At 39.3% G+C, this 26833-nt stretch overlaps 1 protein-coding gene across 4 annotated transcripts in view; it reads right to left on the reverse strand.

Annotated features, from left to right (window-relative positions):
* Positions 1-26833, reverse strand: part of LOC111152348 (FK506 binding protein 5) — a 117399-nt gene that overhangs the window by 15772 nt on the left and 74794 nt on the right. For all 4 annotated transcript variants that reach the window (XM_022510856.1, XM_022510857.1, XM_022510855.1 and 1 more), the window contains exons 5-7: positions 20748-20890; positions 19688-19802; positions 4733-4889 (exon numbers count right to left, since the gene is read on the reverse strand). In XM_022510856.1, the coding sequence (XP_022366564.1) occupies positions 4733-4889; positions 19688-19802; positions 20748-20890 (415 nt within the window). The remainder of the gene's footprint in view (positions 1-4732; positions 4890-19687; positions 19803-20747; positions 20891-26833) is intronic.

The following is a 26833-nucleotide window of genomic DNA, read 5'->3' on the forward strand; positions in this document are numbered from 1 at the left end:
AAGCTGGAGCCAGAGAGAGGCACAGAGGCACAAAGAGAGTTGGTAGAAATGTGGTAGTTTTAATACCAGGGCAAAGGGTATCTTCAGCAAAGAAATCAAAGAGGACATAATTATCAGTGGCCAATTTTAGGCAGTCATGACTAGTTTTGTACTTCGAGCTCTTAGACCTATGTAGCTCCTATTTGCTTTCTACCATCTGGTAAATAACAGAATATTCCTTAACTGCTAGGAACTAGGTAGACAGGTGAGTCCTTGCTGATCGTGTTTACCGACAGCATGTGGCATTTGGAACCTTGTGCTCAACAGGTACAAACCCAATAGACGGTATGACACTTGCCTTAGGCCAGTGACTCTCGACAGGGGTGATTTTAATCCACCCCCCCAACAGGGACATTTGGTAGTATTTAGACATTTGGGGTTTGCCACAACTACCGGGGTGCTACCAGCATGTAGTGGGTAGAACATCCTACAACACGCAGAAAAGCCCCCACAACCAAGAAAGATCTGGCCCAAAATGTCGACAGTGCTGAGGATAAGACAAGCTGCTTAGAGGAACTCATGAATCAAAGTCCCACGGCTAGGGGTGGGGGAGGTGGGGGACTCTGAGAAGACTTGTGTAGAGTATACCATCCTGGGGAGGCGTAAGCCCACACCAAACTCTTTTGAGAGCATCTAGTCTGACTTCCAGGTTATGCAGAAAGCTGTCTGACTTATGCTAGATGGGCCTGGGCACGGAAGGACCCGGGGCTCACAAATTCATTTGACTGAAAGAACACTACAAATGGAATTCCAGGACTTAGCCCAAAGATGCAAAGCTACAGTAACAGAAAGAATCTGGTAGTAATGTTCTGGAATTAACAGTTGCCTGCAGACAGCAGAGACACAAAACGTGACTATTAATGACCATTAAAGCTTTATGTGCATACAAGAAGTATTTGTACCACAAGTGCTTACTGACTGCTTCATTTTTACAGACGAAGAAACTGAGGCTCAGAGAGTAGCGCTTCCGGAGAGTCACACAAAGTGGCAGCAGCAGAGCCAGAATTTAAATTCAGACTCTCTGTGTCCCTGGAAAACTGTTTATTTTTTAACCTGCGCTGCCTCATAACAAAACACTATGTCTCTTGGCAGCCCGTGTTTTAGTCTGAGGTTGGTGCAGGACAGAAACATAAGGAAAGGGAGGGGGAAAAAATTGTAACTAGCCATACCTTACCTGAAATGAATACAATATAAAAGTATTGAACAGTATTAAACACAATATAAAAGATGCTGTTTGCTGAGAAGGAAAAAAATTGGTTTTGTGGATGTGTTTTAGGAATTTATTATGAAAACATCCCACCAAATAGTCTGTCAGAGTCTCACAGGTGTGCCCTGAACATATTCTAGAGAAAGAAATGCAGATAACGCAAGAGAACTATAGAGCGTGAGTCTGTGGCAGCCACATTCACGGCGACACTGGGATGCAGTGTTCTGTGGTGTGTGGGGATCTGAGCAACATAAGCAAGCCCACGGCGGGCACTCACAGCCACCTGCCGTGGGGATGGCCTGCCTATCTGGACAGCATTCCGCCGGGCGCGTCCGGCCGGCCACACACTGCTAAGTAGGCACATCATATACCTCAATACACTAGCCAGGATCTTGAAAAGAACAGGTTTCTTTCTAACCGTGCTCAATTGTTTCCATGAAATGTCTGAAAAACTTTTATATCTAGAAATTTTTGAAAAAACTTGATTACTTTTATGACTGAAAAGATTGGAAAAATCCATTGTATGTTAAAACAGGGTTTCCTTTTTCTTGTGGTCTAAGGGGCAAAATGGAGTAGAAAAATCGTCACCGCAGTAGCAATCACAGCGAATACACCGAGAGTTTCTAGGTGTCAGGCACACTGCAGAGTTCTTCACGTGCATTAGTTACCTCATTCAGACCTCCACAACTTTATGTTCATAGATCCCGTTATCCCCATTTTATGGAAGGAGAAGCTGAGGCTGAGGGGAGTTAAGTGACTTGCCCAAGTAGACACAGCTGGTAAGGTACAGAGTGGGGGAGGGGGGGGTGCTAACCATTAATGACACAACAAACAATTTAAGTGTGCAAGGAACTATTTGCCTGGATGTATGTAAGGATGATTTCTGTATCTCTTTGCCATTAAACTTGAGACAGCTGCCTCCCAGGCTGTCTTGTTAGCTAGCTCAAAATACAATGAACTGATTCATATAATCTACGCTTGCATGTATGCAGAATTATCTATCCTCAAGGAGCTTAAATCAGCAAGAATTCAGGGAACATAAATACCACTCTCTTCACATGAGTCTAGAACTACAATTTTAGAAAGCTACATTAAAAATAATTAGCTATTACCTGGATATGGAGGAGACAGCCTTCTCTATGCTCTGAGTAAAAAACAGTTCCTTCTAGAATGAGAGAAATAAGTTCACCTGAAAGTGAACTACAACTATAGGGTAAATGTAAATAAAACACACTAAAATGGGAATATAGTAGTGGAAAAAGGATGACAGAGAAAAAGCATGAAATAAAAGGTGCCTCCATGAAGGCTATAAAAGGGGTCAAGGTGTGGAGCATTTGTAGGCCTGGTCAAACCCTCACTTGGGAAATAGAATTAGGGCTCGAGTATGAGGGCAAAGAGGAATATGCTACTGGATTACTCCTGAGGCTCCACAAAGGCAAGCAATGGTACAAAAGGCCGACTGTACCTACTGGTGAGTGCAGGTCATCCGGATCCTCAAGAACTCAGAATCCTAGGGGCTGAAATCCAAGGAGCCAGAGAGGGAGGAGACTGCAGATAAGCAGATGCGCTTTCATGCAAACAGAATCAAAACACCCTGGTTTCTCTCAAGGGTCTATTTCTCAAGATAGAAGGGTTAGATTCATGGTATAATTTTAGGTCTAAAAATAATACCAAACATGTTTTCACAAGAGAGCTGTTGGTGTCTGATAGTTCTAAGCTGGGAAGTGCTAATGGATATCCTTATGATGGGAAAAATTTAGGCAAAAATGAGTCATCTCCGCTGCCTTTAGATCCAGGAAGAACAGGTTTTTTTTTTTGTTGTTTTTTTTTTCAGGGACTCTGTATAAGAACAGGTGGCACAAATTCAAGTGGTAATAAATCATCCAAATGCTTCTTCTACTTCCAACCCTCACATGTTTTACTGCCTCCCATCTAATTTAGAGAAAAGGAAGGAGAGAGGTAGGAGAATCATGTGAGATGGGCCAGGAGCTTCCTGTCTTGGCAATATGGCAGGCAAAACAAATAAGCAGCCAACTTGCCTGTCGGTCCTCTCTTTGACACACAACAGTCAAGTAAACAGGCTCGCAGATCTTTGTGATATTATATGGCCCATTAATTCACTCCATGACTAACTGTTGCCTGATTTGTTTCCACTATTAGCATTAACTTCATTGAAAACTCTAAAACGTTGATTGAAAAAACAAGTATATACATATTCTTTGTTTTTACTGAAGTACAGCGGAGTACAATGTTATATCAGTTTCAGGTGTACAGCATAGTGATGTGACAATTCTACATGTTACACTAGGCTCGCCATGATAAATTCAGTTATCTATTAGCATATAATATTAGCACAATATTATTTACTATATTCCCTATGCTATATATTTCATCCCTGTGACTTATTTTATAACCATAAGTTTGTACCTCTTAATTCCCCCTTCACCTTGTGCTCAACAGGTACCCCCCACCCCCAAATCCTCTGGCAACCTCGAGTTTGTTCTATTTATGATTCTGTTTGTTTTGTTTGTTCATTTGTTTTGTTTTCTTTTTTTTTAGAGTCCACATATAAGTGAAATCATATGGTATTTTTCTCAGTCTGGCTTCTCTCACTTAAGCATAATGCCTTCTAGGTCCATCCATGTTGTCACAAATATAAAATACTGATGATAGAAATTGAAGACACAAACGGAAAGATATACCATGCTTATGGATTGGAAGTATTAATATTATTAAAATATCCATACTGGCCAAAGCAATCTACAGATTCAATGCAATCTCTATCAAGATATCAATAGTATTCTGGAGCGCCTGGGTGGCTCAGTGGGTTAAGCCTCCGCTTTCGGCTCGGGTCATGGTCCCAGGGTCTTGTGATCGAGCCCCGCATCAGGCTCTCTGCTCAGCAGGGAGCCTGCTTCCTCTTCTGCTTCCTCCTCTTTCTCTGCCTACTTGTGATCTCTGTCAAATAAATAAAATCTTAAAAAAAAAAAGGTATCAATAGTATTTTTTACAGAACTAGAATAATCCAAAATTTATAAGGAACCACACAAGACCCTGCATAGTCAAAGCAATCTTGAGAAAGAAGAACAAAGGTGAAGGTATCACACTCCCAGACTTTAAGATAGACTAAAAACTGCAGTAATCCTGGCACAAAATAGATCAATGGAACAAGACAGAGAGCCCAGAAATAATCCACATTTATTTGGTCAATTGATCTGTGCCAGAAGGGGCAAGACTATATAACGGAGAAAAGACGGTCTCTTCAGTAAATGATGCAGGGAAAACTGAAAAATTTTCAGAAATTCAATTCCAAAATTCAAAAAAGTTTCAGAAATTCAATTCCAATTTTCAGGGAAAAATTCTATATGCAAAAGAATGAAAGTAGACCTCCTTCTTATACCCCCCCCCCCACACACATACACACACACACTAAAATCCATGTCCTTTAGATAACTTCACTGTGTACTGAGCTGGTATGCTGCTTACCGTGGTCCAAGATATAAAATACATTGTTCTTCCCGTTGCATTTTCTCCAGGGCTTTGTCAATTCCAATTGGAATGTCATGGTCTTCTCCTTCCCCAACAATGAATACCACATCTCTGCAATCAAACATCCTTCCATCATAGCGGCCTTCCAGGTGAACTGAGGGTGAGGAGACAGGTCAGTCAATAAAGCTGCTCCACAGGTCTGGCTAATTTAGAGAAGTGATAAATGATTATTTCCCCTTTCTCATTTCATCTAGAGACACATGGGGTATGTCCTGTTGACACTTTACCTACCCAGTCTGAAAATTTAAGAGTAATCCTATTTCTAAGTTTAAACTTGTAATTATCAACAACTCTATCAATAAGATAGCTTGGGGCAGGGGGGTGGGGGAGGGCACCTGGGTGGCTCAGTTGGTTATGTGGCCAACTCTTGATTTCAGTTCAGATCATGCTCTCAGGGTCCTGGGATAGAGCACTGTGTCAGGCTCCCTGCTCAGCAGTGGGGAGTCTGCTTGAGGAGTCCCCTCTCACCCTCTCCCTCTGTACCCCACCATCTCTATACAATAAACAAATAAATCTTGAAAAAAAAAATAAGATAACTTAGGGCATAATAAAACAAAGCAGAAACACAGGTTTAATTTAAACCTACTACATGACAGAAATTTCCTCACCTATAACACAGGATGAAGAAATGCTAGAATATTTAATAGATAATTATCAAGGTGCAATGAACTTAGTATCAAGTATATAATGACCTAAACATTTATAACTACATTTTGACTTCAGATGCTTGGGGGGAAAAAAAAAAACTAAATGACTATTTCCCCAAAGATAAACAAAAGTTAACTGAATAAAGCAGCTCTTTTTTCTTTCTTAAGAGTCTTAATCTCATTCACAAATATATTTGAGTAAAAACAGAAAACTCAAAGCCAGCATCATCAATAACTGTATCATAGCTATATGCCTTTAGTGGAGTAATAACTGTAAAGTGGGAAGGAATCATCAGTCTACTATAACTTCACAAATCAAATTATTTAACCATCTCTTCTGAAACGTTAAGAGGTCACTTTCTTGGGGCCTAATTTCCTGTTCCACTTAGACTCACTCACCTCATTCCCAGGGTGATTTCCTATCAGATAAAAAGCTTTTGTTTCAAGACAAAATAGGAAAAATGCATATAGATATGTATTTTTTCTTGATCCATTACTTTTTTTTCTAGGATAAGCAACTCTCTGAATCTTTCCAACTACTTTTCATATGAAAGACATTCATTCTCTTCCACTTGGGTCTTTGACTCAGTAAGAAAAGATGAATGGCGGGGCGCCTGGGTGGCTCAGTGGTTAAAGCCTCTGCCTTCGGCTCAGGTCATGATCCCAGGGTCCTGGGATCGAGTCCCGCATTCGGGCTCTCTGCTCAGCAGGGAGCCTGCCTCCTCCTCCTCTCTCTCTCTGCCTGCCTCTCTGCCTACTTGTGATCTGTCAAATAAATAAAAAAAAAAAGAAAAGAAAAGAAAAGATGAATGGCTCACGCAATAGCACAGCAGTCACCAAGCAATGTAATAATTGGTCTTTCCTAAGAAAATTCTTTATTCTAACCTCTGTAATGGCCTAGATTCAAATGTAACAATTTCCTAAAATTCTTCTTTTCTAACACCAGTTTCTCTAACTTTAACTTGCTTTAGAGAGACTAAAAATTACTCATTCTGTTATACTTGTTTCATGAGACAATCAATTTCCAAACACAAATTCAATTCCAACTTACTCTACTTTTGAATTACATGATCTCAAAGGTCCTCTGAAGCTCTACAATTCTATGAAACTATGACCCAGTGATACAGTTCTCTGATACAGGCCAGAAACCAGCTTCAAAGCCAATTCCTGCAGTTAATTATTTGATCAGGTTACCTTTAAGCCCGAGCCTGAAAAATTCGAGAAACCCCGAAAAGCAAATGGTAGTGGTATAGTCATCAAGTGCCACAATGTCACATGGACATTTATGCTTTAAAGCTCTCTATCCTGGGGTGCCTGGGTGGCTCAGTGGGTTAAGCATCTGCCTTCCGCTCAGGTCATGATCCCAGGATCCTGGGATTGAGCCCCACATCGGGCTCTCTGCTCAGCGGGGAGCCTGCTTCTCTCTCTCCCTCTGCCTGCTGCTCTGCCTTTCTCTCTCACTCTCTGTCAAATAAGTAAAATCTTAAAAATAAATAAATAAAGTTCTCTATCCTTTTCTGATTTACTAAGATAAGACCATCCTGATGTGCTTCCAACAAAGACGTAGGATGGAGTCCAAGAAACTTGGGCCAAATTAGAGAGAGGTGTGACTCTCCAAACAAGGGCAAGAAATACACTGGCTCTCAGGGTGGAGTTGATATAAAGGAATTTTGCTCCATGTCCCACAGTCATAAAAGTAGATGATCCTCTCTATTACAATCACTTTTGGAATGTTCTAGATCATATAAAACTTAATCAATTGATAGCACATTGAAAATTCTTTTGAATTGGAAAATAGTCTCAAAATAAATTCAGCTTTATTATTTTCAGATACATCTAGAGAGGTTCTGCAGGGTGTCTAAGGCTTAAGATATTTTTACTTAAATAAATAAAAACTGATGTTGCTAAAGGAATGGAAAGTCCTGAGAAGTTTATGCTCTTACATATTTTAAAATCTGCCTCAGAAATTTGATGTAGACTAATGCGATGATACTTTTCATGAACAAAAAAAAATTGCTGAGCAAAGTGAGTTTCAGCTCATGAACTGAGGAATATTCTCAAGTCTTGAGACTTATTATCCTAGTATATCACAATTCAGCTGACAGATTTTTCTGTCTCAGGTTTATTGTTAGAAATGTCTTCCTCCCTAAAGGAGAGTACATTTAGTCGGGGAGGAAACTATCAGTACATTCATTGTGGTTTTTGGTTGATCAAGTTTGAATGTGTTTTCAAAACAGGAAATCCAGAGACTCTGCAAAGGATTCCTGCCTGTGTGTCAGTTTCCTAGGCTAGTTTTCAGCTTGATGCGTGTACTTGATGTTAAAATTATATAAATAATTTTAGAAGTTCTCTTTACGTGGGACAACCCATATTAGGGGGAAAGAAAGACTGGCTACTAATAAATGTGTTGGGAAAGGTAAGTGAAGCAAGCAAGCAAAAGAAGATTTCAAATTATAAGGAAGGTAAGGAAACTATAATGAAAGCAAGACAATAAAAGACAATAAATGACAGAACCAATTTTTATGGCTATCTTATAGGAAAGTAAAAATCCGCAATAATTCTCATATTTAGTACCTTTTATATGGACTTTTTTTTTTTTGGGTAAATCTAACTCTTTTAAGTTGGACCTGAACACTACCTACAGTGCCATCAAATCTTCAACTGATACATGCAGGCACACACACACGCACACACACATACCAGTTCATATGTACAAAGAAAACCACAGCCTTTTCAAATCTGGAATGTCTGTGTGAGAGAAGGTGTCACAGGCTCAAGGAGTATATAACCCATTGATTCTTTACATCTACAAGTAGCAAAGGCTATCTCTCTGTTAACTGATTTCTAAACTCAGAACACTGGTGTGACAAGTTCTGCAAGACTGCTGACAAGAACTCACGCACCACCCTGGAGCCACAGAAATGCCACCGACCGCTACAGCAGGGGCCCCCTTCATGGTGACAGATCAAACATGCCTGGCTCCTCCAGGTCCAATGCTTGGGTTTTGTTTTTGTTTTTTCTTAATTGTCTCAACAACTGATACAAAAGAAAACTGTGGCAGCTCTGGCTAGGAAGACCTGTGGTTGCTTTTGACCTTGCATCTCTTAGTACAAATACTCACTTAATAAATATTTAATAATAACCATCATGACTCACTGGGAGCTCGGCCTCTAGGGCTCAGGAGGTCTGTTGCTAATTCCAACCAGCATGATTTACAGGAAGTAAATGATCTATGACGTGTCCAAAGAGAATAAAAGTACATACAGGATGCTTCTACTTAGGGCTTTTTCGGTAGAGAAAAAAAAAGACACAAAAAGGAACAACATTTTCTCTTGACTTAAAGTCCATGGAACTTGGAGGGGGAGGTCCTCCAAACCCCATGAAGTCAAACCAAATGAAATTACTCGAGCTTTGCTGAGCAATCCGAGTGTAACCACATCAAGTAAGCCGGGTCTGCTGCAAAACATCACTTAAACTGGAGCTCTGACTTATTGTTCTCTTACTGCCCTAGAGCAATTTTGTTTTGAAGAGCACAGAACACCCTGTTCTGAATGTGGCTGGCACATGAACTCGATGTGCTGACAGCAATTTGTACTCCGATTAAAATAGGGGGGAAAAGGAAAGAGTGTACTGCAGTAACAAAAACTGGAATGCGAGAACCCAAAAACTGTAGACTTTGTATTTTAGGAAGCAAAACTGAGAAGGAGGCTCCATAACCTAAAAAAAATGTGCCGTAAATGCTCCAGCCTAAAGACGTTAGCTCTGGTGAGTGTCTGTTTTTCCCTTTTCTAATTATAGTAGCTGGTGTCTGATAGCTTTGCACTCGTTCCCAAAACAATTACTGGGTCATGGGGATCTGAATGGGAATGTTGTAATGGCATTACTACTAGACAAGACCAGTCATCTGGCCAGAGAAAACCAGGTTGTGACAGGTTACTCCCACATGGCAAGGGTTTTTTCTGCTGCCTAGTTCATGCCAAATGAGTTTCTCTCTGCCTGCCTAATAGAGCAGAACATCCAAGAGATAGTGGATTCTTAATGACCCCCTGAAAAGGCAAATAAGGAAACAGAGATGGAGTTCTAAATCAGGAGAGGCATATTAATCACTGATTAGAAGAGAAACTGCAAGCATGGTGGTCAGATTTCCCCCAAACTGCCTTCTTGCTCCTCTGCACCACTTTCTACTGTGCAAGATGACCAAATACCATCGTGCGATCGCTGACAGAACTGAGGGGCAGTGGCTAACTGCGGGCAGGCGGACACCCTAGCTACCTGACTAGAAGAATTCATGCAAATGGATGAGAGATGATAGATCTTAGTCTAAATAGTGACCATACGCACAGCAACAAATCCTACACGAACACAAATCTGCACCACTCCTGTCTTTACACGGGGAGAGCACTTTAGTCAGACCTGGATTCCAATCCCATTCTGCCACTTAACAGTTGTGGCTTTGGGCAAGGTCATCTAAATTATCTGAAGCTCAGTTTCTCCATCCACAAAATAGAGAAAACAATACTAGCTAACTAGTAATTGCAGAGAGGATTAAATCAGGGCCTGAATGAAAGCTGTTAGCCCAACACCTGGCATTTGTTCATTCTTTTTTTTTTTTTTTTTTTTTGCATTCGTTCATTCTTATGTCAGGGTACCTACTATGTGAAGACATTGTGATACACAGAGGTGAACTCAATGGAAGTTGGCTATCATTATTTTTCTGCAATCAGAGGTAAATTATACCAGATTAAACATGTTTTTGAACTTTTGCTCGAGAAGCCACTTAATGGCTCCACAGAGAGGGCTGTCGCAGTATGAATAAAACTCAAAGTTGGTAGACAAAGACAATGTCTTCCCCTTCTTTTGTACCTTACAGTGCCTAACACACAGTTCAAGGCCAGATAGTAAATATTTATTTAACAATTAATTTGAAAACAGGGCCTTAAGGAAAACGGTAGTGATTTTTACTTACTTCTGGGAATTTTCCTTTTTGAATACTAGTCAGTACTCCTATTTTTATTTTTTTTTATTTTATTTTTTTTATTTATTTATTTGTCAGAGAGAGAGCGAGCACAGGCAGACAGAGTGGCAGGCAGAGGCAGAGGGAGAAGCAGGCTCCCCACAGAACAAGGAACCCGATGTGGGACTCGATCCCAGGACGCCGGGATCATGACCTGAGCCGAAGGCAGCTGCTTAACCAACTGAGCCACCCAGGCATCCCAGTACTCCTATTTTTAATAAATTCCAAGAGCTATTTAAATTTTTTTACTGATATGCAGCTTCTGTCTTTTAGTACTATTTTAAAATAAACGATCCATTGGCTGGATTTTTAAAATTAACAAAAAAGACTATTTTCTACGAAGATTTTACTCTAGCTGAAGGCTTGAAGCTGCCTTTTTTACAAGGAGCTACATAAATTCAAGATATTTGAAAGAATAAACAGTGTCCATTTTAGACCAAGTGCCACACTGCATTATTTTGTGAAAACATATAATAAAGTGGTTTCAAGAATTTGCTCTCTCTCACTGGACCAAATTTACCAGGACATTCACAAATACTTCAAAAGCATATGAAAAACAAAACCAAAAAAACCTCAGAGCTCTATCAGATCTCAACATGGGCATACATGAAATCATTCCTCTATTTTCAATTTTTGGTACCACTTGGTTTTTGATACTTATCTATTTATTGAGAGAGAGAGAGAGAGGAAGAGAGAGGGAGGGAACATGTGAGAGAGGGGGGATGGTGATTGAGAGGCAGAGGAAGAGGTGGAGAGCGAATCTCAAGCAGGCCCCATGCCCAGTGTGAGCCTGATGCAGGGCTCGATCATACCATCCTGAGATCATGACCTGAGCCAAAATTAAGAGTTGGACATTTAACCGACTGAGCCACCGGGGCAATTTTGCCTCCCCCTCCATTTCCCATCTGCATGGCATTTTGTTGAAATGACCCAGAACCTAGTTCCAGGTTGTTAAACTACTATTACTTGTATTATAGTTTTGCCATTTCAGGATCTGTCAAGTTAAATGCATCCAACTTTCCTGACATGTTATGGAAATTACTTTTTTGCTCACTAATGTTGCTTATGTCTTGAAGTCTTCACTTCTTGGCTTTATTTTTTTGTGATATTTTAGTATATCCTACAGTTGTTTTTTTGTTTTTGTTTTTTCAAAAAGGGCATGAGTCTGCATATTCCAAAAAGTTAACTTTGTTCTTCCACTTAAAGGAATTGTCTGAGTATACAACTCTAGGTTCAAAATACTCATAGTCGCAATGCTCAAAGCATTGCCATATAGTGTTCAGTATCATGAGTAAGTCTGATGTCATTGTGATTCTCACTGCTTTCCATAGAGCTTGTTCCTCCGTGGAAATGCTCAAAATTTTCTTCTAAGCTGTGGATTAAGAAATTTTATCAGAATGTATCTAGGGGAAAAAGCATTCTTTACTGCTGTAGGCCCCTCTCAACTGGCACTTTAGGCTCTTAAGCCTCTTCTATCTTTAGGAAATTTTCTTCTATCACATGTTTGATTAGATTCAATTGATCTATCTTTGATTTTTTCATCCCTATCTTCTTTCTTCCACCTTCCATATCTTGGATTTTCTGAAGACGGTAATAAATATTATATTTTTAAAAGATTTTTAATTTATTTGAGAGAGAGAGAGAGAGAGCACATGTGCTCGCATGGGGGTGGGGGAGGAGGAGCAGGGGGAGAGGGATGAACAGATCTCTGTGCTGAATGCTGAGCCCAATATGGTGCTTGATTCCAGGACCCTGAGATATGACCTAAGCTGAAATCAACAGTTCGACGCTTAACTGACTGAGCCACCCAGTCGTCCCAGTAATAATAAATATTTTTAAAGTTCTCTTCTATTTCTTCTTAATCTATCTTGGTGCTTCTTTTTCTCATAGGTACTTGCTGACATTTCTTTGTTATCTGGTCATATTATAAAGGATGGATTCAGAAAGATCAAATGATTGTTGATATCTGGCACTGGTTTTCAGTTTTTCTAAGCAGTTGGATACATTTCCATGGTAATCTTTCCCCCAAAGGGGTGGGCTGATTATGGAAATCTAGGGGTGGAGGTTCCAGAAATATTTATGAAGTATTTACTATGAGCTGAGCACGATGCGCCATGAAGGCTGGGGAAACCTTTCCCCAGCTGTGATATACGAAAAGGTCTTATTTCAGGAATAAAACACTTGAGGCTCTTTACTATGGCACAGAGCTATTTCACATTCCTTCCCCTTCAAATCTGCTTTGTAAGTTCAAGCCATTCAATATGTCCTCATTCTCTAGTCCAACTCCTAAAACAGGGAGTCTTTTGAGGCAGAGATCCCTATTTTATTTTAGAAATCTGGCCTTACTGACTTTAGCCCAGGAGCAAAGACATAGCCAGACCCTAGAGTAATTCTCAATCCTTGGTTGCAAATTAGAATCACCCAGGGAGTTTAAAAATGTGTGCCTGGAGTTCCAGCCTATGAGATTTAAGATTCTTTTTTAGCTGGTCTGGGCATCAGGATTTTAAAAGCTCCCCAGGTAATTCTAAATTCAGCCAAAGTTGAATACTGCTACTAAAGTTTACTACCCCAGCTGTTCCATATTGTTTTATAAGAAACCTGATGATTGCCCCATAGCCTGCTTTCGCTCCCTTGCACCAGCTGACTATGAGCTTGGAGTTCTGCCCAAGTCTGTTGAGAAGAATGGTATGTACCTCTGCAGAGATCTTCTCTACACCTGTTTTGAGTTGGGTTTCCTAAGTCTAGTTTCCATCCGTCCAATTTTATCTACTTTATTCCAGAAATTCTTCATAATTCCTGATCCACTTCTTGTATTCTATTTTCCAGCACAATTATGGATTTCTTACTCTTTCTTAAAAATCATTCTCCAAACCCCTTGCCCATCTCTTAGGAATTCAGTGGAATCTGGGTAGGGAAAGGACGTGAGAAGGAAGGGTATTCCAGCAAACTGAATCCTTCAGGTGGTTCTGCTGAAATGTTCATATTTGAAAACACTGATGACTGTCTGCATTTTTTGCATTCAAATGAGATTGAAGGTACGGTGAGGCGAGAGAGCCACAGACAGCCAGCATTTTGATGTTTGACTCAAAGCACTGAAATTAACAAAAAAAAAAAAAAAGTGACCGACAGGGGACTTGGGGAAGGAGGAGTGGTAGCTATTTAGAGCCTTGTGTCAGATTTCTAAGAAAGCAAAGCTTAAAGGTAACCATGTAGCTACTGTTGGCAACTAAAGTATGATGACTAAAGTATCAGTCTTCATCCCACTGTCAAATAGACTGCCTTAGAACACTGACTTTTTTTTTTAATGGAAAAAGAACAAGATTGAAGAAAAATGACAAGATGGTCATCTTAATTGACATAAGAAAAACAAACTGGAACAGAATCTAAAAATTGATCTGCAATTATTAGGATCCTGACAGAGAGAGTAAAATTTTTTTGAGGGGTATCTAGGTGGTTCAATTAAGCGTCTGCCTTCAGCTCAGGTCATGATCCCAGGGTCCTGGGATCCAGTCCCATGTCGGGCTCCCTGCTCCGTGGTGCTTCACACCCTTTCCTTCTGCCCCTCCTCCTGCTTGAGTTCTCTCTCTCTCTCAAATAAATAAAATCTTAAAAAAATTTTTTTGAGGAAGAATAAATCCTGTTAACGAACATAAGTTCTCTCCCCTTCCACATACAAAATAATTAAAAGGAAGCAAAAGTTCGTAATTCAGTAAAAGCCTTTTGATTCAGTCCATAACTTTATTCTTCAAAACCCAAACAAACGACAATCCTGGAGAAATAGGATTTAGGTACAATGAGTATTAAGAAGCTATAAAATTAATTTGAAGACTGTTGTTAACAACAAAGGCAAATTAGTCAGGGGTTCTAGGTCAACTCTGGTAGAGTCAAAAGAATTTGGTGATGAATTGGATGTAGGATATAAGATAAAGAGGAGTCAAGGATTTCCTTCCTTAAATCTACTTTCAGGAAGCAAAACAAATTATATAAGCAGAATATAAGGTAGAAAAAGAAATTAAATGTCCTGAATTAGGCAACTTTCTTCATTTAACTGTCACAACAACCTGTGTGGGTATAAAGATTATCATTCCTGTTTTACAGATGACGAATCTGGATGCCCAAGGTAGTCAAGTAACTTGTCTAAAGTCCTAAGAATATCAAGTAGTGATTCCAAGATTCAGAATTCAAGTCCATCACTTCCAAAACTTGTGTGTCCCTCCCCAGCTATTCACCGTCCCTTTTCACAGAAGTGACAGGCACTCTTAACTCTTGTGTGTCTATAATGATATATGATGGATCATCACTGTCTCCTGTTCCCTTCACTGCAGAACTGGCTTTAGTTCTGGGATGTCTTCCTGGCCTTGAATCTAAATGTATAGGTGATGCTATCAGAAATGGCAAACTGGTGGGACGCCTGGGTGGCTCAGTTGGTTAAGTGGCTGCCTTCGGCTCAGGTCATGGTGCCAGCGTCCTGGGATCGAGTCCCACATCGGGCTCCTTGCTTGGCGGGGAGCCTGCTTCTCCCTCTGCCTCTGCCTGCCACTCTGCCTGTGCTCGTGCTCTCTCTCTAACAAATAAATAAATAAAATCTTTAAAAAAAAAAAAGAAAGAAAGAAAGAAATGGCAAACTGGTAAAGACGGAGAAGACTTTTCCAGAACAAGTTGATCGTGGTTTCGGACAGAGTCAAACTTCTGTATTCCTCCCACATGGCGAACTTGTTTCAAAGAGGGAAAGCAGGACACCTTACCCTTGATAAGTGAAAATACATTTTTATATAACTGATTTGTTCCAGAAAACCAAAAAGGGCTTTTGGGAGAAAAAGTAAAAATAAACCACTTACTCTAAAATTTCCCAGGAAAGTACAATCCTAACAAGATGAGAGACAAAAATCAGTCATAACCCTGTCTTAAGATATTTGGAAACAGAAAAAGTAAAATGAGATAAAGAATTAATCAAATATTTCTAAAACCCATTTATAGTAATGTTAAGGGAAGGGGATATAAGAGGGAAAAAACCCAGATATTAGCTCATTTTTGCAGAAGAAGTACAAGAAGTATAAACCAGGAACTGTGACTAGTGGCCAAAGGAGGTAGGTAGGAAGGAAGGTGGAAATAATGGGAAAATGAGAACAAGTTAGTAGAGATGAGGGGGGAGAACATTTCTGTGTATATCTTATTGTATAGTTTAGAATCATGGTAATGTTTCATCTACTCCAAACACAAATAAATAGTTAACATCAACCAGTGTGTGCTGGACACAAACATAACAAATGAACATAACTGCATTATAAAGAAATAGCATGACCACACTGAAGGGAGTGAGGAAAAGGAACTAACCTAAGTTGGAAAACAGTGTTTTCAAATGTATGCTCTAAGGCTCATGACTAAAGGAACTATGCACAAGTATTTCCTATATTTAGAAAGTTTGTTTTTCACAGGGTGTGGGTTAGCAATTTAAAAACTACTTTCTGTATAAAATACAATTAAACAAATAAATATATTGTGGATAATGAGAGGTTTCTCACTGCTGGAGAAAGCAGTTTTAAATATGAATGAACCAGTGGAGTTGGACTGGAACTGTGAGTGTTAGTGTGTACTCAGAGTTTGTAATATATATACAGACTGAGAAAGAATACCTGTAGTTGGTTAGAGATGCACATCGAGGCAAATACATTTCCTAGCTCTGTCTGCTTAAGAGGTTCTAGAAGCAGTAACATTCCATAGTGTGAGTATACTTAGCACCTGGATCTTGGTTTCTAAATACCTTTCTCTAATAAATCAGAGCTCCTCCACGAATCAGCTAATTCCAGCCCTGAGGCAAGGAAGTTACAAAATGAGCCTAGAGCATCTTGTACCTAAAGTAAGGAAGTACTAGGGCACCTGGGTGGCTCAGCTGGTTAAGCGTCCAACTGTTAGTTTCAGCTAGGATCACGGTCTTGGGGTCATGAGACTGAGCCCTGGGTTGGGCTCTGCATTTAGCATGGAGTCTGCTTGGGATTCTCTCCCTCTGTCCCTCTCCCCCTGCTTGCTCTCTTTAAAACAATTAAGTAAAATTGCTTTTAAAAAAGATTTTATTGGGACGCCTGGGTGGCTCAGTGGGTTAAGCCACTGCCTTCGGCTCAGGTCATGATCCCAGGGTCCTGGGATCGAGTCCCACATCGGGCTCCTTGCTCGGCAGGGAACCTGCTTCTCTCGCTGCCTCTGCCTGCTTGTGTGTACTCGCTCGCTCTCTCTCTCTCTCTCTCTCTGGCAAATAAATAAAATCTTAAAAAAAAAAAAAGATTTTATTTATTTACTTGAGAGAGAGAGTGAGAGAGAGAGAAAACAAGCAGGGGAGAGGCAGAGGGAGATGGAGAAGTAGACTCCCAGTTGAGCAGAAAGCCTGACCTGGGGCTCAATCCCAGGACCCGGAGATTGTGACCTGAGCTGAAGGCAGAGACTTCTGAACCATCCAGGCACCTTATAAATAAAATCTTAAAAAAACAAAACAAAACAAAAAAAAGTAAGGAAGTGCTTAAAAATCAAAGAAGGTACATTGAAAAGAACCTTCTAATGGCCAAACCTGGGACAATTTGAGCAACAAATAAGAATAGCAATGAATAATAACCTACAGAATAAAATAAATTCCCATGAGTCCACACTATTGAAAATAACTGAATAAACAGGGGAGGGGAGGCAGCTCTTCCTTATAGCAGAATTCCAATTAAACTGTAGAAGAACAATGGAAGTAGAAAAATTTCCATTAGGCAAGTACTACAGTAATAACTGTTGCATACAAAAATCATTCATGGATGTTAAAATCAGCACGTGAAGGTATGATATAAAAGACCTCCGCATGGTCTCCTAGTAGTTCTCTGCCAGTGAGATACTTAGTAAGGCAAAAATAGGAACTTTACAAAGGAGAAACATGGCAGACCCCACTTTAACCAAGGGACCCAAGTTAGTATCATCACTAACATGTACCCCTTGATAATGAAGAACTGAGAAGGGCACATCACTTATATGGCATTTTTCAAAACAATGTGTAACTTCAATCTAATCAGACAAACCCAAACTGAAGTATATTCTAAGATCAGCCAGTTATCTTCAAAAGTGTTAAAGTCATGAAAATCACAGAAAGACTTATCAACTGTCACACACTGGAGAGGCTACTATTAGAGGGACTAAATACAATAATAATGGTGGATCCTGAATCTGACCATGGACCAGAAAAAGGACATCGGTGTGGGAACTGATGAAATTCACATAAGATCTACAGAACAGTTAACAGTATTCCATTAAGGTTAATTTCCTGACTTTGATAGATGTACCGTGGCGAGGGAAGATGTGAACATTAGGGGAAGCTGGGTGAAGCATATAGGAGAAATTCTCTGTACTAGTTTCACAGTTTGTAAGTTGAAAATTATTTTAAAATGGAAAGCTAAAAATAAAGACTCCCACTGAAAATACTACTAAAAGCAAGATCTGATTGAATTTAGCCTGCCCCAAAGTTAACTCTGCAGTGGTGGCTTTGTGGCCTTGTCAATAATCAGGAAAAGTTTTTCCTTTTATTTTGGTTGCCAAAAACCTCCAGTTTAAAAATATTCATTATAAATTGTTGAATTTGGGGAGTTACTATATCATATGGGGAAAAATCTCTATTGTTGTATATGTTTGAAAATTTTCATAATAAAAAATTATAATATATGTTATAGATAACCTTTTGTGCACTTGCTAAAGGTAATTTTCTATCATCCCTGTAACTTTCCTAGAATTCTGTCATGGAATGTTCAGGGCTAGTAGGACCTTACAAATTAAGATGTCTACCCCTGTGTCATTAGAAAGGAAGGAAGCTAACACTCAGAGAGGCAAGGGCTAGTTAGAGTCAGCTGAAGCCAGAATCCTATCTCTGACTCCTGGTCTAGCTATTTCTCCAACATGTGAGCTCCTCTTCATTTATTCCAAAAAGTTACCATGATAATAGTTACCTAAACATTTCAACTGCAATAGTACAGTATTACTATAACTGGTTCCAATTAAATGAGTAACTCAATCTGCAGTCAAATGCTCTACCCCTGAGCTATACCCCCTGAGTAACTCAATCTGAACTAATTTGCCAGACTCTCAGAAATGAAACATGGGTCTCAAATAGTATAAACAATGGTAAAGATAAGAAGATCAACCATTCTGGTTTACTGTTCCAAATGAACTCTTTATTTTAAATAAAATATTTAAATAAAATATTTTAAATAAAATAAAAATTTTATATAAAATAAACTTTTATCATAGCTCATTTGCCATCCTTTTTTAGTGCTTTGAGTGTTTTCTTAGTGGAAGTATTTTTCCATGTCTTCTCACAACTTTTTGAAAGTACTTCAGCCCAGAGAATGGCATCTTTCAAACATCTGTCCAAGTAGAGAGCATCTACCTTACACCTACAGTGGAAAGTGCTGTAGGTGATGCTGGAAACAAAAAGATGAAGAAAGATTCTGGTGCTCAAGCTGGATACTGGGCAAAGGGGCAAGCACTGATTATAGTATAGGGTACATGATGACAAATGGGGTATATGACGGTACGTCGAACGTACTCTAGGAGGGAGGAGGAGTGATCAGTATGCCAGTCCTCAGTAGTATCCTTACTCCCAACTTAGCAAATAAAAAATGGAATAGCTTTAAGTCATCCAATAAATGGCAAAGGAGAACTTGAACCAAGGTCTCCTAGAATAGAATGAACAATTTTATCCAATTTTGATATAAGATGAACTTTTTCATCTTGAGAAAAGCCAGTGAAATGGGTTTGAGAGTTCTGAAGTGCACTACAATCTAACTGCTCTGTTTAGTAACTCTGTAACCTTGGGCAATTTATGTAACTTCCCTCAACTTACTTTTCTTACCTGGGGATAATAAATCTTATCTCATAATGTTATTGGGAGAAATAAATGAATAAATAAATATGTAAGGCAGCTAACTTAGTTGCTGGCACATGAAGGAGTCCATAGATTTGGACTTGATGGATGGGATTACCTTTTATTCACTTTCTGGGTCTACAGAAGCTGGCACAGGACCTGGCATGGACATGCTGGAATGAATATTTACCAAATAAAGTCACTACTTAATAAATGTTCAATTTGAAACTATTCTTGGGCTATATTTGTTTATTACTATAAACCCATTTTTAGAAAGAAATCTCCATTTTATCCCCATAAATGGAGCCCAGCTTTTAAGGACTAAGTATTGTTGTCACAGCAACACTTACTTTCTACTGTTGCTCCTTCATTTGGGTTTGAATATCCTTCTCCCTTCCGTTTGATTCTTCGGATAATGCCTCCATCTTCAAATAAATCCTCTCCTTTGAAATCAAGAAGCTCAATCTAGAAAGGAAAAAAAGGATCTGGCTGAGAAAAGACCAAACAGAGCCAACAGAACATACTTAAAGACAAGGGCAACCAATTCTCCTTTCATTTTACAAAATAAAACTCTTTTATATTTATCTATGCATCTCAGTTATTGGAAAAGTAGGAAAAAAGGAACACTGCACTTTCAATACCTGGAAAGAGCCTTCACGTAATGACAATGTCTAGGACTACATCCTGTGCGGCTGCAGTGCAAAGACAGACAGGAAATACTAGGAAAGCTGCCTTGTGGGCAAAAAGCCAGAACTACAAGGTGCTGGCCCAGAACTGTTTTATCTGACTCTAAAGGCCACCACCTTTCCACCCCAGATTCATGGAATTCCCTTTTTCAATGTAAAAATAAATCTTATGAATCAGGCCTATGATCAACTATAGGTGTTTTTTACCTAGTTATGATGTTTCAGGCATTTCCTCCCTTAATTTTTTTAATCAGATTTGGACAAATATATAAAAGTCAACATAGGGTGAATAAGATTATTACCACCTACCACTTCTAATGAAGGAGTGAGATCTGTGACAAAGAGTAAACCTGTATAATATGAGAATACCTTACAATTTGGTTTGGGTACACTTTAACACTTTACCTCCCCTTTTCCAACCTATCTTCTGGGCAATTTCAAGTAGGTTATACTCACGCCACTGACCAGAACCTTTATTTCTTAAGCCTGGTGTCTTTTGTTTATTTGGATACAACCTTTCTGTGCCAGAAACACGTTTCTAAGAAAGCACTGGCACACACCCCTTGGGTTTGTGGGAAACAATTCAAGAAGCCAAGCTCCAAAATAAATAAGTTGGATCTGATTCTCAGTGGCAAGCCTAGCTACTTGTTCCACTGCCTGTTGCTTCAGAGCCAGCACTATAGTAGAACAGATGCTAACAAGGCAACATCGCACACGTACTTACCTCAAAAAAGAGAGTTGCATTTGAGGGAATTTTGGGGAGACTGCCAGCCGATCCATATGCATACTCTGGTTTGCAGAGTAAATGGCAGATCTCTCCTTTCTTCATGGTAGCCACCCCAATGTCCCATGCCTTGATAACTTGGCCTAAGAGAAAAAAATGTGGTTGAAAGCTATAGGCCCTATTTAAAAATATTTAACCATCAAAAACACAAGTTCAAACGAATTTCCTATTCTCTTTACATTACATACTCAGTAAATAGGGGCTACAAAAGAACCTGGTAACATTTACCCACTAAGAAATAAATTGGGATTTTTGAGGGTGATCAGAGTAGATTCCCTGCTGAGAAGAATGAAAGTAGGATCAATTTCTAAATTGCTCAAAGACTGTATCTTTGAAAAGGGGCAATAACATAATCTTTAAAATGTAGCTGGGTTGTAGTTGTTGCTTAATTTATAATTTCAACTATAATAAGGGCATTTTTCTAGGTATAGATAGAACAAAAATAGTATGGAACAAAATGGAATTTGTCCTAAGGAAGCTTATAATTTAGTTGGATAAACAAAAACAACAAACAATTGGAGAAGTATAAATTGCATAAAAGGGCCCATGAAAGATGTCTTCTCAAAATTTAGAAAAAGAAAAAAAAAATATATATATATATTTTTTTTTAAACAAAATGATTATGTGTTCTTTTGTCAAATCACAAGAACTACTGAACTCAGAATTTCTTCTCCCCTTCCAGGAAACAGAAGTTGATTTTACTCCTCAACTGTGGAACTATATTAACTTATAAATTGTTTTTTTTTTGTTTGTTTTATTTGAGAGAGAGAGCATGCGAGCGCACAAGTAGGGCGAGTGGAAGGCAGAGGGAGAGGGAAAAGCAGGCTCCATCCCAGGTCCCTGAGATCATGACCTGAGCCGAAGGCAGACATTTAACTGACTGAGCCACCTACATGCCCCTGGCTTATATAATTGTAATTATATCTTACAATAAGCAGTCTTAAATCCTTTGGGAAACAATAAACAACGTAGGTGAGCTAAAGGAATAAAATACGAAAATAAGGTACAACGTCAATCAAAAACTTAAGGATAGCAAATTCAGGTAAACAATGAATCCCAATGGAAGTAAATTTTGAAGAAAGCTATTATCCTGAACTGAGAGTGGATGACAGGATATTAGAATAAGGGGAACTCTATACTTACGCAGGTAAGTAGAGATGGATTAAACATTCATGACTTATGACTATAGCTTAAGTATTACAATCTTTCAAAAGATCAGACACTTATTTTAGTTAAAAATTTCTAAGTTATATATAACTATTATATTAAAGCACACACAAGAGAGAAAGATATAAAGTGAAAGGGTATCCATTCTTTCCTTATAAGAAGCCACTATTGTTCCTTTTATATCCTTCCAGTGTGTGCTGTCATTTCTCAAAAGATTTAAGACACAAATGACAGCCTACTATACATTCAATTTGGCTTTTCATTTAATATACATCTTGGGGCACCTGTATGGCTCAGTCAGTTGGGCAACCTACTCTTGGTTTTGGCTCAGGTCATGATCTCAGAGTTGTGAGATGGATCTTTTTTATTTACTAAATCTTTTTTATTTATTATTTGCCAGAGGGAGACACGGTGAGATAGGGAACACAAGCAGGGAGAGTGGGAGAGGGAGAAGCAGGCCTCCTGCTGAGCAAGGAGCCCAATGTGGGGCTCGATCCCAGGGTTCTGGGATCATGACCCAAGCTGGAGGCAGACACTTAATGACTGAGCCACCCAGGCGCCCTGATAAATAAATAAAATCTTTAAAAAAAAAAATAAAAGAACAACCAGGGGCGCCTGGGTGGCTCAGTGGGTTAAGCCTCTGCCTTCGGCTCATGTCATAATCTCAGGGTCTTGGGATGGAGCCCCACATCCGGTTCTCTGCTCAGCAGGGAGCCTGAAGCCTGCATCCTCCCCTCTCTCTGCCTACTTGTGATCTTTCTCTCTGTCAAATAAATAAATAAAATCTTTAAAAAACAACAACAACAACCAATAGTATTTCCCCTTGTGATAAGTACCAAGTATTGTATCGAAATACTGAATCACTAAATTGTATACCTGAAACTAATATTACACTGTATGTTAACTAATTGGAATTTAAATAAAAACTTTTAAAAAAGAAATGTACTTCCCCTGATTAAAAAAAGGTAAGCTACTTATCATAGAATACCTGGAAAGTATAGAGGAGCATAGAAAATAAAATTTAAAACCTCTGAAATCCCAGTATTTGGGGTAAACTGTCAATTTCCTGGCTCATTTTCTTCCAAATTATAAATGTACACTTTGTTTGCATTTAAAATTTTTACATATTCATTCTTAAAATTCCGGTCATAGTTTATTTGGTTTTGTGATTTACTCTTTACATTTCATACTGTATGAGCATTTTTCTTATTAAAAGATAGTATCTGAAAAATGACTTTTAATAACTATATAGTATTTCACCTTTTGATTATAATTTCATCACGTCCATTAATAAACAGGTTCTTTCTTTTTTTCTTATTTTAAATTTTATTTATTTATTTTTTAAAGGTTTTTATTTATTTATTTGACAGAGATCACAAGTAGGCAGAGAGGCAGGCAGAGAGAAAGGTGGGGGAGGCAGGCTCCCCGCTGAGCAGAGAGCCCAATTCGGGGCTCAATCCCAGGACCCTGGAATCATGACCTGAGCCAAAGGCAGGGGCTTAACCCACTGAGCCACCCAGGAGCCTCTATTATTTTAAATTTTAATGAACAATTTTGCACCTAAATCTTCATGTAGCCTTTTTTTTTTTTTTTTTGCATAGTAAAGGCCTGTTACCTGAAAATCAGAACTATAGTTGGTAGGTTAATTTAAAATGTTGCTTTGAGTGAGGAATCAAAAAAAGAACATATACATGTCTCAAATATTTATTTTAAATTAAAACATACCAAAGTATGTTAATTCACTGATCTTTGTAACAAAGTCAACTCCTTGTCTGTAGGTATGGCTTTGGTGATAAAAAGTTTCACATCATCTTTACTGTATACGTCATAATTATGATATATCATTTCAATTTATAATGGGGGTTTCTTTAAAGTGGACTGAGAACCAGAAGATACTTGTAAAGCAATCAGTAAAATTCTGGTAAAAATGTGGTCTAGGGGCGCCTGGGTGGCTCAGTGGGTTAAACTGCTGCCTTCGGCTCAGGTCGTGATCTCGGAGTCCTGGGATCGAGCCCCACATCGGGCTCTCTGCTCTCTAGGGGAGCCTGCTTCCTCCTCTCTCTCTGCCTGCTTCCTCCTCTCTCTCTGCCTGCTTGTGATCTCTCTGTCAAATAAATAAATAAAATCTTTAAAAAAAAAAAAAAAATGTGGTCTAAATGGCCTACTTGTTTTTGCCTTTTATCCACCCCTAATTCAATAGCAATTTAAAAAATGCTTTTAGCGGGGCTTCTGAGTGGCTCAGTGGGTTAAAGCCTCTGCCTTCGGCTCAGGTCATGATCCCAGAGTCCTGGGATCAAGCCCCGCATCGGGCTCTCTGCTCAGCAGGGAGCCTGCTTCCACCTCTCTCTCTCTCTGCCTACTTGTGATCTCTGCCTGTCAAATAAATAAAAGATAAAAATCTAAAAAAAAAAAAAAAAAATGCTTTTAGCAATTCATCTTAGTAAGTCTTTCCAAAAATGTTCAAGTTTTCATTGAAATAATCCCTTTCTTTCTACACGAATTGTTTTATGTAAAACACAAAGTATTTTATATATGATCTAATTAAATTCTATAATTACAAAAAGCACAATAGAGATAAACAGATTTCAACTGATTCTTACTAAGAGGAAGAAAAAGTGCTTGACACTGACAGCTAGGCCTTAATGACGTCTGAAGCAGGCCAGGGGGAAGCTAGGCCATGCTATTTTCCTGTTGGACATAAACAATCTCACAAAACATCAACATCAGACAAGGTCACTCCGAGACCATGAAAAAGTGAGACAAAACAAAAACACTTCAAAATTTTGTCTGGACAAAAAATAAGGTCATTTTGCAACCTACCAAATACCAAACATCCCCCTCTCCTGGCTGACAGGGGTGACTGCTGCTTCTCCAGCAGGTGTAGCTTTTAGTCTCTGTCTATTCAGCCTTCCCCCTAGATAAGACTTATTAAGACACCTAAAGACTCAGCCCACATCCTAACAATATCCCATCCAGAGCAAAGACCCTCTTCCTTAAACCCTTCCCCAAATCACCTAATACAAGCTCAAATTCCATAATAAATCCTTTTGAACACTTCTACTAAAATACCCCACAATTTCCCATATGCAATTTCACTCCCTACAATGAGTAATAAACCCAACTTGTTCTATAACCTCTGTGTCCCCAGTGGTCTGTGACTGGAGGGCATTGACAAGGCCCACTTGAACTGGCTGAAGCAGAGTGTAGAACCCTACCACAGAGTAAGAACATAGCAGTACCATTCAACATACTTGCAAACAGAATGGAGAGCATAGTCTGGAGTTTGTTAAGCAAGCTTCTACCATACTTTCTCAGGTTGAATTCTTAGAAGCAGAATTAAACATTTTTAAGATTTTTAATCTGTAGGCTCTTTTGAGCTTTAGGATAGTAATAATAGGTATAATACACCAGGAATATGGAATTTGTTCTAACACTTGACCTGGACTTCCATTAGTTCAAACACAATTTATCAATTTCAGGAGTCCTATTTCTAACACTATCTGAAGTAAAAATACATATTTAAACAAATGTATAATGTAGCTATCCCTAAGTTCAAATGCTTTCCATATATACCTAACTGTAGGCAACTGGAAAAGTTTAAAAGTATATAAATAGCCCAGTATAAAAGCAATGAACTGTACTTTTTTCTTCCTTCTGCAAAGTGCAATCAAAGAATACATTTTAAAATACAAAATTTGGGGGCACCTGGATGGCTCAAGTAAGTTAAATGTCCGACTCTTGGTTTCGGCTCATGTCATGATCTCAGGGTTGTGAGACTGAGCCCCTCGTCAGGCTTCATCAGGCTCTATGCTAGGTGTGCAGCCAGCTTTGGATTCTTGCTCTCTCTCTCTCTCTCTCTGTCCCTCCCCCACATTCCCCTCTCTAAAAACAAACAAACAAACAAACAAACAAAAAACTCATAAAATTGGGGCACCTGGGTGACTCAGCTGGTTAAGTGTCTGCCTTCGGCTTAGGTCATGGTACCGGGGTCCTGGGATCAAGCCCCACATCAGGTTCCCTGCTCAGTGGGGAGCCTGCTTCTCCCTCTCCCTGCCACTACCCCTGCTTGTGCTCTGTCAAATAAATAAAATCTTAAAAAAAAAAAAAAGCCCATAAAATTTTATAGGTTCAATGTAGGCTCATCAATTTCAGTAAGTGTACTGCTCTGGTGGGGTATGCTATTAAGGAGGGGAGGGAAGGCTGTGCATGTGTGAGCATGGAGCATGTATCAGAACTCTGTAACTTCTGCTCAATTTTACTATGAACCTAAGAGTGCTCTAAGACTAAAGTCTATTAAAAATCATATTAACACATTTTAATGGAAGCAACCCACGTGTCCATCAATAGATGAATGGATAAAGATGTAGATAAAGATAGATATATACACATACACATAGTGGAATATTACTCAGTCATAAAAAAGAACGAAATCTTCCCATTTGCAACAATATGGATGGATCTAGATGGTATAAAGCTAAGGGAAATAAGTGTCAGTAGGGCACTGGGGTGGCTCAATCTAAGTGTCCGTCTCTTGATTTTGGCTCAGGTCATACTCTCAGGGTCGTGGGATCAAACCCCATGTTGGGTTCTGCACTGGGTGTGCAGCCGGCTTAAGATTCTCTCTCTCCCTGTCCCATCCCCCTTTCTTCCCCTCTGTAAAAAAAGAAAGAAGTCACCAGGCACCTGGGTGGCTCAGTGGGTTAAAGCCTCTGCCTTTGGCTCAGGTCATGATCTCGGGGTCCTGGGATCAAGCCCCGCATTGGGCTCTCTGCTCAGCAGGGAGCCTGCTTCCTCCTCTCTCTCTCTCTCTGCCTGCCTCTCTGCCTACTTGTGATCTCTATCTGTCAAATAAATAAATA

The sequence above is a fragment of the Enhydra lutris genome, unplaced genomic scaffold, assembly GCF_002288905.1.
Source record: "Enhydra lutris kenyoni isolate GAN:26980312 unplaced genomic scaffold, ASM228890v2 scaffoldscaffold28, whole genome shotgun sequence".
In the NCBI taxonomy this organism is placed as follows: domain Eukaryota; kingdom Metazoa; phylum Chordata; class Mammalia; order Carnivora; family Mustelidae; genus Enhydra; species Enhydra lutris.